Source organism: Neophocaena asiaeorientalis, unplaced genomic scaffold, assembly GCF_003031525.2.
Source record: "Neophocaena asiaeorientalis asiaeorientalis breed wild unplaced genomic scaffold, Neophocaena_asiaeorientalis_V1.1 scaffold1, whole genome shotgun sequence".
In the NCBI taxonomy this organism is placed as follows: domain Eukaryota; kingdom Metazoa; phylum Chordata; class Mammalia; order Artiodactyla; family Phocoenidae; genus Neophocaena; species Neophocaena asiaeorientalis.
In genome coordinates, this window is record NW_020171981.1 from 5,914,152 (window position 1) to 5,928,321 (window position 14,170).

The 14,170-nt window shown below is 43.6% G+C and overlaps 1 protein-coding gene and 1 pseudogene across 1 annotated transcript in view; one reads left to right on the forward strand and one right to left on the reverse strand.

Moving 5' to 3' along the window:
• Positions 1-2,509: 2,509 nt before the first annotated feature.
• LOC112399366 (60S ribosomal protein L15 pseudogene) lies at positions 2,510-7,291 on the reverse strand (annotated as a pseudogene).
• Positions 7,292-7,302: 11 nt separating this feature from the next.
• LUC7L3 (LUC7 like 3 pre-mRNA splicing factor) overlaps positions 7,303-14,170 on the forward strand; it is a 23,924-nt gene continuing 17,056 nt past the window's right edge. Inside the window, 1 exon segment of the mRNA XM_024742608.1 lies at positions 7,303-7,550. Within this exon segment, the coding sequence (XP_024598376.1) occupies positions 7,452-7,550 (99 nt within the window). The 5' untranslated portion in view covers positions 7,303-7,451.

Here is a 14,170-nt window from a genome sequence, read left to right on the forward strand (position 1 = left end):
GTGCTCCGCAACGGGAGAGGCCTGTGTACTGCAAAAAAAAAAAAAAAAAAAAAAAGGAAAAGGAAATTAACAGACATTTATTCCTTTAGTTGAACAACCTTTACACACAAAATGTATGGTTTAACTTTTGTTGTTGTTGTTTGTTTGTTTGTTTTTTGAGTGGAAAGGAATTTAGGTCTCAAGAGGTTTTGTGAGCCTGTTACCTATTTTATGGAAATCATTTAAGTGATTGATTGATTGATTTGCCTCAAGACCCAGCTTGCAAGATTTTAGTTGCCTGACCAGGGATTGAGCCCTGCCTGCCATCCTCCACTCCCCGCCCCCCACAGTAGAAGCGCAGAGCTCTAACCACTGGACCATCAGGGAATTCCCTAAGTGAGCCTTTTAAAAGAACTGACGAGAATAGGAGAAAAATTGGTTCAAGGAAACCAGCAATTCGATTTCAAAATTAAACTACCTATTAAGTCAGCAAAACCAGAATTGGGGCAATTACTCTTCCATATTTCCTACACACTCAAATTCACCCAGGTAAACAAAGCCTGGACTACGGGAAGATGGGAAGCAAACAGATGTGGTGGTATGCTGAATATTAAAGAAGGCATAATTGGTGACTTGGAAGTTTGTAGAAAGGTAAGGATTTTTGAGGGTAGGTTGAGCAGGAATGAAAAAAATGCAGTTAAATTGGAAACCATGAACTTGTATTAACAGCAACTACATGACTTTTCTCAGTAGCCTTATGGGAATGGATAAATTGGGTTGACCCAAGATGACTTTTAACACTTGTTAGACTGAGCAATGATGTTACTTTTAAATAAAGCCAACCTTAATTTTTAGCCAAAGATAAAATGGTCACAAACTAGCACTACAGATAAAGTATTTACAATTTTGATCAAAGCTGACTTTTTCTATCCTCCCACACTTGAAAGGTATCTGATGACCATCAATTTCCCAATCCTAGCATTACTAGCTTACAAACCTTAAGGTTTATAATTCCCTTCTCATTTACTTGATGTTCAATTTCCATCAGTTTCAGTATATGCCAGTATAAATACCATTACTATTTTGCATGAAATTCAGTATTCTACAGATCCCGTGGAGTCATGGGATTGAGTCAGGAGCCTCTGCCTTGTAAGTGAACTTCAGTGGTACTGTGGAGACCAAGGCAATTTTGTTTAGGTTAACCAGGATTTGTTTCTTTTGTAAGAGAATCCTCTTGCAACATGCTTATTCAATTCTCTTAAAAATGGTGGCATTCTTTTAAACTTTTCTCCTTTCGGAAGCAGCAGTCACAGATATGGAATATTAGATTAAATCTAAAAATGTAGACCCTAGTCAACTTTCATGACTTTTCTGCATATGATCATGACAGAGGATTAGGACATCCTTCACATTTCCAAGCAACATCCAATTTTAAAAGTTTGTCCTTGGGCTTTCCTGGTGGCACAGTGGTTGAGAATCTGCATGCCAGTGCAGGGGACACAGGTTTGAGCCCTGGTCCGGGAAGATCCCACATGCCTCCAAGCAACTAAGCCTGTGTGCCACAGCTACTGAGCCTGCACTCTAGAGCTGGCATGCCACAACTACTGAAGCCTGTGCACCTAGAGCCCGTGCTCTGCAACAAGAGAAGCCACTGCAATGAGAAGCCCACGCACCGCACCAAAGAGTAGCCCCCACTCGCCACAACTAGAGAAAGCCCACGCACAGCAACGAAGACCCAACGCAGCCAAAAATAAATTAATTAAAAATAAGTCTATCCTTGCCAAACTCCATAAAACAGCCACTGGGGAGTAACCCAGCAGAGCCCTGCATCACTCCAGTAAAGCTGTCAGTTTCATCACATGCACCAACATGTGCATGGCTAGTTTCTGCACTCCTACTTAACGTATTTTACACCTATTGTACAAAACAGCATTTTATACACTGACGTGTAAACTTCCTAAAAAGATAAAGCAAAGACAAAAGTATTTTTCTTATTAGAAACAAGATATACCATCACTTATAGTATTCAAACATTATTGCACTTTAGCTTTCATAATTTGACAATGCATTCATGAAACAATCTGTAGACAACTAGTTTTAAGAGACGTTAAAAAACACTTTTTAGACATGAATATCCTAATTTATTAGGTAAGAATTTCACAAACATTACTTTTTTAAAAAATTTTATTTTTGGCTGTGTTGGGTCTTTGTTGCTTAACGTGGGCTTTTGTCTGGTTGAGGCGAGCAGGGGCTACTCTTTGTTGCAGTGTGCGGGCTTCTCACTGCGGTGGCTTCTCTTGTTGTGGAGCACGGGCTCTAGGCATGCAGGCTTCAGTAGTTGTGGCACATGGGCTCAGTAGTTGTGGCTCGCAGGCTTTAGAGCACAGGCTCAGTATTTGTGGCGCTGGGCTTAGTTGCTCCGCGGCATGTGGGATCTTCCCGGACCAGGGTTCGAAACCCGTGTTCCCTGCATTGGCAGGCGGATTCTTAACCACTGTACCACCAGGGAAGCCCACAAACATTACTTATATTAGCAGTAATAGTGGAGCTGGAGAGTACTGTGCCATCTCCAAGCTGCATGGTGAGAACCACCAGCGGTGTGGCGGCACTTGTGGCCCTTTCCAAGGCTACAGCTCTTTCAACCTACCAATGTCAGCCCTCACATCTACCTGTACTTGTGGACTGGACTGGTGATCCACTAGGTGTCAGGATTTCTTCTGGTAGATTTATGGAATGGATCAATGAGGATAACCTCAAAGAATTTGTGTGTAGAATTTTCACCAACCCAGTGTGAATCCAGGACTCTCAGAGCCACATGGTGGCACCCAGCTCACTCCTCCACAGTAGACTGAAAGCTTCAAGCAAACTTTAGCCGTTTAACACCATGATAATTAGGCTTCCCATAGCTGGCACCCTTAGGAACTGGGCATTTGCAGCTAGCACGGCTCACAGGAATCTGATATGTGACATAACCTTGCTTGGCCTTGTATCCCAGTCTGCGTGCTTTATCAGGCTGGGTGGGGTGGAGGGCCCTGTGGCGTGCAGAGAGCTGGCAGTACGGCCAAAAGCACACCTTGAGAAGAAAGCGCATTACATCGGACTGCTTCTTCCTCCACAGCTCCTGGATGTACTTGTAAGTGCCTGTTTTGGCTTACCTTTGAGATAAACTGATGGCTGCCACCAGACTGAAAGGGAGAAACTTTCATCTGAAAGAAAAAGACTGATATTTGCAGTATCGTGTGACAAACCCCAAAATGTACAAGGTAAAATGGTGGCACAAGGAAGATGATGAGTTGTGTGTGGCAGGCGGAGAATGAGGGTCCAGGTTGGCTTTACAGAGCTGGTGATGCTTGGGCTGTGAGCTGAGGAAGATGGGTAGACGTTTCTGGGGTGAGGAAAGAGCATTCCATGTCTGGAGCAGTGTAATGTGGTGTGATGTCATAGGAAGAAGGGGTGTTCAAGGTATGGGGGGAGCAGTAGCAGAAAGCTGGAGAAGCAGGTCCGATCATGGATGGCCTTGTGGTGTTTAGATTTTAGATGGGGAACCATTGAGCGGTTTTGAGCAGGGAAGAGACACAACTGGATTTACATTTAGAAAGATGATGGAGGCAGCAAAGCAGATGGAGGATGGAGTCATGGGGGCCACACTGAAGACTGGGAAGCAGTAGTAACTGTGGCTTCATTTCTATATTAGTTCACCAGAGCTGCCATACAAAGTACCACAGACTTATGGCTTTAAACAACATAAATTTATTCGCCCACAGTTCTGGAGGCTAAAAGTCCAAGATCCAAGGTGTCAGTAGGTTTGGTTTCTCCTGAGGCCTCTCTCCTTGGCTTGCGGATGGCTGCCTTCTCACTGTGTCCTCACATGGCCTTTCCTCTGTCTGTGTGCCTACCTGGCGTTTCCAAATTTCCTCTTCTTATAAGGATACCAGTCAGATTGTATTGGGGCCCATTTTAAATTTATTACCTCTTTAAAGGCTCTATTTCCAAATGTAATTACATTGTGAGATCCTACTGTGGATTCTGAGAATTTGAACATATGAATTTGTGTGTGTGTGGGGGGCACACAGTTCAGTCCATGACACTTTGCATTAGTAACATACATGGAATGGGGTCTGGAGACCACTGATTGATAAGGTTGTTTTCCATCTCAGCATCAGAAAATAACCAACTCATATAATCTATAAAAGTTATCTGTAGGGCTTCCCTGGTGGCGCAGTGGTTGAGAGTCCACCTGCTGATGCAAGGTACACGGGTTCGTGCCCCGGTCTGGGAAGATCCCACATGCCGCGGAGCGGCTGAGCCTGTGAGCCATGGCCGCTGAGCCTGCGCGTCCGGAGCCTGTGCTCCACAGCGGGAGAGGCCACAACAGTGAGAGGCCCGCGTACCGAAGAAAAAAAAAAAAAAGTTATCTGTAAACTGGGCATTGTGATTTGTTCATAAAGACTACTTTTGGGAATTCCCTAGCCATCCAGTGGTTAGGACTCTGAGCTTCCACCGCAGGGGGCACGGGTTTGATTCCCCTGGTCGGGGAACTAAGATCCCACACGCCCCCAGGGGCGTGGCCAAAAAAACAAAAGACTACTTTTATGTCTGAATCCCTGATGCCCAGCAGATGATGCTGGCACTGGTTGAATTAATGAAAAAGATAAATGAATGAATTCATTATCTGCAGTGGTAATACACACTGAACTGTGGCTGGCCTCAGAATCTATGAAAAAGAGAGCCATAGAGAGCCTAGTGTGGGACTGGGTAGGAGCTCTTGCCTCTGAGATCCAAAGGACAGTATTTTCCTTTTATTTCATTTCAAGTTATTGTTACAGTTTTGTCTTCCACGGTTCAGGAGGTCCCTGAGAACCAGGTCGTATACATCTATCTGTGTTCCCGGCCACTAACCCAGTTCCTGGCACAAAGTACATGCGCCATTAAAGTTTGTGGAATGAAGGAGGGAATTAGATTAAAAAGTTTTAGGGAATTCCCTGGTGGTCCAGTGGTAAGGACTCGGCACTTTCACTGCCATGGCCTGGGTTCAATCCTTGGTCAGGGAACTAAGATCCTGCAAGCTGCGTGATGTAGGAAAAAAAAAAAAAAGTTTTAGTGAACAGAAACTGTAACTTTGCACTCAGGTTTTATAAGTCCTGTTTGTAGTTCAAGATATGTACTTTTTTTTTTTTCCTTTTTGGTGGTCATGGCAGTGGTGAACCTTCAAAAAACGCTTCATTGAGAAAACAGCAACTCAGCTGAAAACTCCCTCATCTCACTGCTGCATCTACAAACTGATTTCTTTTTTCTTCTCTTGTTTCAGTGGAGAAAAGGTCCTTTTTTCTAGGAAGGGCCAATATGCCCTGGAGCCTAAACCATCACCTTCCCTTCTTAAGAATTTGGAACTTTAGCTATTCTCTTCTTTTATCTTCTACCTTCTCCAACACTAAACATATTCTAATTTCCCATCTTGAAAAAGCCTCCCTTGACCCATACCTCCTTTCAGTTCTTACCCTATCTCGCTTCTTCACTTCTTAAAATGAATTGTCCACCTGCCATTTTACTCCTTCATTTTTCCTTCGTTCTTCAATCCGTTTCAGTCTGACTTCCAACTGCGGATCCAGTGGATCCTTTTCAGTCTTCCCATGCCAGATCTTCAGCAGTTTTCTACAATGTTGGTTACTTTCACCTTTAAAAAAATTATTTATTTATTTATCTTTGGCTGCATTGGGTCTTCGTTAATGTGCGCGGGCTTTCTCCATTTGCAGCGAGCAGGGGCTACTGTTCGTTGCGGTGGCTTCTCTTGTTGCGGAGCACAGGCTCTAGGTGTGTGGGCTTCAGTAGTTGTGGCACGTGGGCTCAGTAGCTGCGCCTCACGGGCTCTAGAGCACAGGCTCAGTAGTTGTGGCGCACAGCCTTAACTGCTCCGCAGCATGTAGGATCTTCCTGGACCAGGGATCAAATCCGTGTCCCCTGCATTGGCAGGTGGATTCTTAACCACTGCACCACCAGGGAAGCCCACTTTCACCTTCTTGAAACAGTTTCTCTATTTTTGTTTGTTTGTTTGATCTTCCCTGACTCTATACTCTTCAGACTTTCCTCTTACATCTTTGGCTTCCCTTTCACAGTATCCTATGGTTCCTTCTCTACCCCTTTAAAGCAGCATCTCTCAAATGCTTGCTATCCTCAGGCGACTTAATGAGTATCCTGACAGTTTTAGGTTTATTTAAAATAATGATGAACATCGTTTCATATAATGAAATGACCTTGGTATATGCTACTCTCTCTCTGCTTTGAATTCTTTTTTGTCCACTTTGCTTGGCTGGAGAGCCATCCTCTTTTAGGCCTTAGGTCATTTCCACGGAGAGACCTCTCTTACTCTTTGACAGAACCCTACTTTCTCCTCCTCATTATCATAATAGCTAATGATTAAACTTAAAATGTGTTGGGCCTGTTCTACATGCCTTACCTGTGTTATCATCACAGCAACATCTTATGTGTTTAGGGGACCATTATTACTATAAGCCCCATTTTACAGATGGGGAAAGGAAGGCAGAATGGCAGAGCTGGGATTACCAACCCAGGCGATCTGTCTTTAGATTCAGTACAGTTAACGGTGCTAGAGTACTTATTACAATTTATATTGATATATTTATTTATTTAGTGACGGTCTCCCTCACTAATCCTCAAGGTCTGTGGGAGCAAAGACAGTGTCTGAAAGGTTCAGAGCTTAGCTTCAAGCGTTTACCTGGTACATGATAGGTACTCAAGATATTTGTTCAGTAAATGAATCAATAATTAAAAAAAATTCCAGACTGGGAGGCAAACTCCTCCCCATACTCCGCGTGAGAAGAAACCACCTTATCTCTTCTTGCCTTGATTTTCCACCTTGTGAATCAGGGGAGTCGGGGTGGGAGGAGCAAGCCAGGGAGAAGAGGCGGCAAGCGCAGAGACTAGGAGAAAGGAGTCGGAACATGGAACGAGTGCTTATCTTCACTTTCCTCCACTGCAAGATGGCACCGAGAGCACCGCGTGGTACAAAAGGATACGCTACCCTTTTCTCCATTTCGGAGCGGTGTTAAAGCCTCAAGACGTATGTTTCTATTTCCGTGAAAGAGCGCGGGACTAACGGAGCCTACGGAAGGAAGCAGCACGCATTACCACGTTGAATAGCCTCCGGTTTCGCTTTGAGCGGAATGGGGCGGTGCGGCCGAGCAGGGGCGGAGTTCAGGCCTCGGCAGGCCCCGCCCGCGGGCCGGCGGAAGCGGCCCGCCCTCGCCTCCCAGGCCTGGGCGTGTCCCGGTGGGCGCACGCGCGCGCACGGCATGTTGGGAAGGCGTCCGCGCGGCGGCCATTTTGTCTTGTCGGCTCCTGTTTAGCGCAGGCTTTTAGGCCGGGAGCGGGCTGGAGAGCTTGGCGACTGCGTCGCCGGCGTTTTCTTTGGTGGGTGCCAGGGCTGGTGGGAGCAGTCCCCCGAGGAAAGCACCATGATTTCGGCCGCGCAATTGTTGGATGAGTTAATGGGCCGGGACCGAAACCTCGCCCCGGATGAGAAGCGCAGCAACGTGCGGTGGGACCACGAGAGCGTAAGTCCCGCGGGCCTTGGGCCTGTGCCCGGGCGTCGTGGGGGAGGGGAGTGGAACGGACTGGGGCCCGCCGGGCCGCGGCGCGGTTTGGGGCCCGGGCCGCCCCGCGGTCAAGTGTCTGACCCCGTGGTCGGAGGGAGCCGGGAGGATAACCCGGGAGGGAGGAGTCCTCCTGGATCCTAGGATAAGGGATGATTTATTGTTGTTGTTTAAGTATCAAGGAAGTGAAAAAGACCCTTGGCAGAATTGAAAAGCACCTTAATCAGGCAGGGAAAGGCGGGAAAGGAAGGAATTTTTTTTTTTTTTTTAACGTCTATAGGCTCTGGAGTTTTCACTTCATTGTGAAATAGGGGAAAGGGCAGATTCAACCGTTATTTGGGCTGAGCGACGTATTTAGACTGAAATTTCTGGCCAGCATTAGTGGTAAAAATCGTAACAGTATATTATTTCAGTAATGGTTCAGTTTCGACGCTTATATGGGGAAATAAAATTTTAAAAGAGGTCATAACTTGGTAGGGTTCACCGTGATTTACAAATATTGTTTGATAGCAGTACGGTCTAGTAAGCCATTCATGTAGATAATTGTCAAGGCATTTTCTTCACGTGAAACTCATTTGATTCTCTTAACCCCGTAGGGGTAAATAATTATAAACCCAGTTTCACCGATGAGACTTGAGAGGCTCACCCAAGGTCTTTTGGCAAGTTAAATGGCGATACTAAACCTAATCTTTGTGGTCTTGTTCACTTTCCACAGTTCTATGAAACTGGTTCTCTGCAAATACCCTGATGTTTATCTAGTGTTTTGAACACGATGTGTAACATTTGTTTTAGGTCTTACCTGAAGAATAGATGTAGAATTTAATTTTACATGTGGTTGTAATCAAACAAGATAATTTAAGGGCAGTTACTAATCAAAATATGAAGGAATAAACAATTATGCTTTTTTTTTTAAGTTGCTTACTCATTTTAAACATAGGCTTTGGTCAGAATAAAATTTCTCTTGCAGTGTGGGATAACAAGTTGGTGCTAGACAAGTCTTTTCAGTACCTTAAAAAATAAGAGTTTGACTAAAGTTGTGGGCGCTGCCTGATTCCACAGTAGTATGAAGTGTTGTGGTAGAATTCATAGAGTAACTGTTTTTTGCCTTGATTCTTTCTTTTCTAGGCATTTCTTTGTCACAGTGAAGTAACTTTTTCTTTTACCACTTCACTCAGTAATCTAAGCTTTGCAAGAAGAAAAAGAGCATTATGATTCACTTGATGGGCAAATAGGACGTTTATCTATTTTGAATTACAGAGAGAAAATTCCTTTTAATTGCTCATCAACTGGAGCAGCCTATGTCTGTGCCTAATTGGTTTTGAACAAGTGTTGTGGAGAAACTTTTTTTCCTGGTGGTATTTTATTGCCATATTCCATTACATGTGCTGGGTTTATAACACAAGTAATGAGGCTGTCAGAAAAGCAACTTAAGTTTTATGTCATCTTAGTTCAATAAATCTGTTTTCCTTTCAGGGTTTTTTTTTCCTTTTAGTGCTTCTCACTGATTTAAACTTTTGGTGCTGTTAAAATATTTTATGCCTTTAATGACAAGTTGCACTTCATTCTAGATTCAGGGATTTGAAAAAGTCAATTGCTGGTGTTTCAGATTCTTGTCTGCAAGGAAAGGTTGGTGTAGACCAGCATGTGGCCTCTTCTAAATAAGCAGGAATTACTATAGAGTTTTATAAAGCTGGGGAAGCTCGTGGCATCACTTCCAGGTCATTTGCATATGTTGTTGGCTGTTAGTGCTAAAATCCTGGAGGAATAGACAACCCCAGTATGTACTGTAAGGGTTTCACCATCACTGTAACCTGATACTTCAGTTTTTTATTTTTTTGGCCACGCCTCGAGGCTTGTGGGATCTTAGTCCCTGACCAGGGATCAAACACAAGCCCTAGTCAGTGAAAGCGTGGAGTTCTAACCACTGGACCACCAGGGAATTCCCCAAAATATTTTTGCATTCCTGTTCTATCTGGAAATTTTTCTTTGCCACACTTGCACTGGATGCAGAAAGCCATTTCAGCTGGGTGGGGTCCTTTTGTTTAACAATGAAATGGAAGCTTTACCTTAGTGTTAAAAAATTCCTAGATGTCTGCATCAGACTGATCTTTGGAATTTGTTTTAAATGCAGATATCTGTACTTCTCGGGCGCCCACCCACCCCCATTCTGATAGGTCTACATTAAGGCCCCAGAAATCTGCATTTTTTAAAATGGCATCTTTATGCATTCTAAAGCTTGTGAACTACTGCTTCCTGACCCACCTCCTTAGTGTCAATACTAGCTTTTTTTGTTTGTTTTAATAAATTTATTTTTATTTTTGGCTGTGTTGGGTCTTCGTTGCTGTGCGTGGGCTTTCTCTAGTTGTAGCGAACGGGGGGCTACTCTTAGTTGCAGTGCACGGGCTTCTCATTGTCGTGGCTTCTCTTGTTGCCGAGCACGGGCTCTAGGTGCGCAGGCTTCAGTAGTTGTGGCACTTGGGCTCAGTAGTGTCACTCGGGCTCAGTAATTGTGGCACTCGGGCTCAGTAGTTGTGGCTCGCGGACTCAGTAGTTGTGGCTCGCAGGCTCAGTAGTTGGTGCACGGGCTTAGTTGCTCTGCGGCATGTGGGATCTTACCAGGCCAGGGACCAAACCCATGTTCCCTGCCTTGGCAGGCGGATTCTTAACCACTGTGCCACCAGGGAAGCCCAATGCTAGGTTTTTAATTGTGAGCTAGAAGCACTTGGGGGAAACTCATTTTTAAGTGAAGGATACTTCTGTGATGCAAATTACTGACCTTTCATTTATTTGTAAAGATGTATGTAACCACTATCAGGGAAAGTGCTTTACGTTACAGGCCTTTCCAACTTTTGTAGATTGTTACCTTTGGATCTGAGAGAAAGTAGTGTTCAACTAAAGTAGTTTTCAACTCAAGTCAAATCAGCTTTAATACTGTTCCAAGGATTCATTGACACACCCTCCTCCCTCATTGATTAATATTTTACATTTAACTGAGATTAGTGTTCTTGCGTTAAGCAGTTTGCTTTGTTAATCCTAAACAACCAGGGTAATGAGGAAAGCATATGATTTTACCTGCCTAGTGTGAGCACCTTTTGGTTAGTGTTCACATGCAAAGATTTCAGCGTTTGATAGAGAAGGCATTGGTAGCCTTCTGATCATCTGAAGAGTTGAGATTGTAGGGAATTGTAAAGTTTGGTCTGGAGCTTTTATTATTATATGTATAAAAGGAACTTTGTAGTTCAAATTGAGGATTTTATATTGTAGATCTCAACCCAAGAGTGAAATTAAGTGTTGACTTAACTCTGATTCTAATAATATGTAAAATGAGACTTTGTTCATAATTTATCAAATTCAGGTGTGCCCTCTTTTCAATGAAGGCTTAATAACTTATGAAGGGAATTGAAATAAATGTTCTTTTCTAAAATTTTCACAATGTTAGCAGATACTGTCACTGACACTGAAAGTTGTTTAGAAAAGAAAAAAACAGTTAAGTTACTGTCCACATTTTTACTTGTGACTTTTAACATGTAAAAAAGGGATTCAGGGCTTCCCTGGTGGCGCAGTGGTTGAGAGTCCGCCTGCCGAGGCAGGGGACACGGGTTCGTGCCCCGGTCCGGGAAGATCCCACATGCCGCGGAGCGGCTGGGCCCGTGAGCCATGGCCGCTGAGCCTGCGCGTCCGGAGCCTGTGCTCCGCAACGGGAGAGGCCACAACAGTGAGAGGCCCGCGTACAGCAAAAAAAAAAAAGGGATTCAGAATCTAAGAAGGAAATTGGAAGCAAAAAATGAGTAAATATACCACATGGCATCTACAGGTATTTTACTAGACAGTTTTTTTTGTTTTTTTTTTGTTTTTTTTTTTGAGGTACGTGGGCCTCTCACTGTTGTGGCCTCTCCGGTTGCGGAGCACAGGCTCCGGACGCGCAGGCTCAGCGGCCATGGCTCACGGGCCCAGCCGCTCCGCGGCATGTGGGATCTTCCCGGACCGGGGCACGAACCTGTGTCCCCTGCATCGGCAGGCGGACTCTCAACCACTGCGCCACCAGAGAAGCCCTACTAAACAGTTTTAATTCATAGTCACCAAAATGTTATTTTTGTCGGAAGTATAGGCATCTCCTGCCTCACTCTGTAGTACATGGTAAGTGTTGGGCTTCTTGGAATTGCCAGCAGCCTATATTTTGCGTATATAACTGCTGTTTGCTTTTTTCTCTCCAAAACACATACAGAAGTGAATAGTGGAATGAACTCTGCATGTAACCATACCCAGTGAGACACATTATCAACAGATGGCCAGTATTATTTCCTCTGTATGTCCTACCTCTTTCACTATTTTGAAGCAGTTCTATCATTTCAACCTTAAAAGACATCATTATCTGTCTCTAAAATATAAGGACTGGGACTTCCCTGGCATTTCTGTGGTTAAGACTGCTAGTACAGGGGGCATCAGGTTCGCTCCCTGGTTGGGGAACTAAGATTCTGCATGCCTTGGAGCACGACAAATAAATACCGCAATATTATTAACACACTGAAAATATTAAGGTATTTCCTTAATATTTGATTGCCTTTGGGAAACCATGTGTGTGTGTCTCTCTCTCTCTCTCTCTGTGTCTCTCTCTCTGTGTCTCTGTCTCTGTCTCATTAGACTTTTTTTTCCTTCTGATGCACTGTGCAGCTTGTGGAATCTTAGTTCCCTGACCAGGGATTGAATCTGGACCCTCAAGCAGTGAAAGCACGGAGTCCTAACTACTGGACTTCCAGGGAATTCCTGGTATCTCATTAGACTTGATTTCTTCACAAGGGGAGAAAGTAGCTTATGTTAGTATACAGTGTTTCATTGTTTTATGAAATGTGTTTAATTTTCTGATCATTTCTTGTAAATTGAGGAAGTTCCTATAATTACTTTGGATGATACAAATAATACAGATTATTTTGAATGACACAAAAATGTATCATTCTTATAATATGTACAACCGAATAGTATAGATGCAGCACTTTCCCTGAGAGAACTGTCATTTGGTAGCAGTTATGAAGGAGTAATGGGCTTTTGTAGCACAGTGGGGGAAAGTAGAGGGTCTAGAAAAGCACACATGAAAAAGGCACTTAACCCAGACTGGGGTACTCGGGGAAGGCCTCTTAAAGTGGACTTTAAATACTGGGACCTAAAGGATTCGTAGGAGTTAGCCTGAGGGAGAGAAGACAAATGTTACTAGGGGCTGGAGAGAATCTTAGGCCTGAGAAATTGTGAATGGTATTAGAGCTGAAGCCCTTGTTTTTGTTGTTGGGGGAGGAGGTGTGTAGATAGATGAGCAGGAACCTCGTTTTGAATGTTTTTTATAAGCCTTGTTAAAAGTTGGGACTAAATGACATTGGGAAATAATTGAAGGCTTCTTAGTGGGAGAGAGATGTTTACTATCTCAGCTGCTGTGGAAAATTAATTAAAATTTTACAGGAAATTTGTGTAGGCAATAAAAAAGAGTGAACCATGACTAATTACTATGTTAAGAATTGATTTTACTATTATGTCCCCTCTGATTTAGAGTTGTTAAAATGATTTTTTACAAAAGTAAACTTGCTTTACTATAAAAGATTAAAATTAGAAGTAAACAGCGAAAGTCTGACCTTGTCTCCCCTTCCTATTGTCACATTCCCCTGGAAAAGCTTAAAAATTTGTATGTATGTTTCCAGATCTTTCCTAGTAATTTACAGACACAGATATATAAGTGAAAGTTGTCATATAGTAATGTTATATAAGTTATAATATATACTTAACAACTTTCACTTATACTGTGGAATCTTTCCTCATTGGTACATGTAAATCTACCTTAGCGCTTCACTGGTGGCGCGAGGAAGAATCTGCCTCCCATGCAGGGGACATGGGTTTGAGCCCTGGTCCGGGAAGATCCCCCATGCCGCGGAGCAACTAAGCCCATGTGCCCCAACTACTGAGCCTGTGCTCTAGAACCCGTGTTCCACAACTACTGAGCCCGCGTGTTGCAACTGCTGAAGGCTGCGCGACTAGAGCCCGTGCTCTGCAACAAGAGAAGCCACAGCAATGAGAAGCCCGCGCACCACAACTGAGAGTAGCCCCCACTCGCCGCAACTAGAGAAAGCCCGCGTTAAGCAACGAAGACCCAACACAACCAAAAATAAATTAAAAAAAAAATCTACCTTAGTTTAACTATTTCCTGGTGGATATGTAGATTATGTCAAATTCTTTTACCATTACCAACCAATCCGCAATGAACGTTCTCGTACATGTAGCTGAATCATTTGTAGAATAGATTCCTAGAAAGATAATGACTAAGTTAAATGCATATTTTACTTAGTCATTTTGATGGATGCTGCGAAACAGTCCCACAACTCTAGTAATGTTTGGAATGTTCCTTTTCCCAACAGAGTATCTAATGCCAGATTTTTACTTTTTTGAATTTTATTTTCAGATATTGTTTTAATTTTTGACAGTTTGACTTTGTTTAATGTGATGGAAACTTGGAATTAAAATTTCCTAGTGGGGCTTCCCTGGTGGCGCAGTGGTTGAGAGTCCTCCTGCTGATGCAGGGCACACGGGTTCGTGCCCCGGTC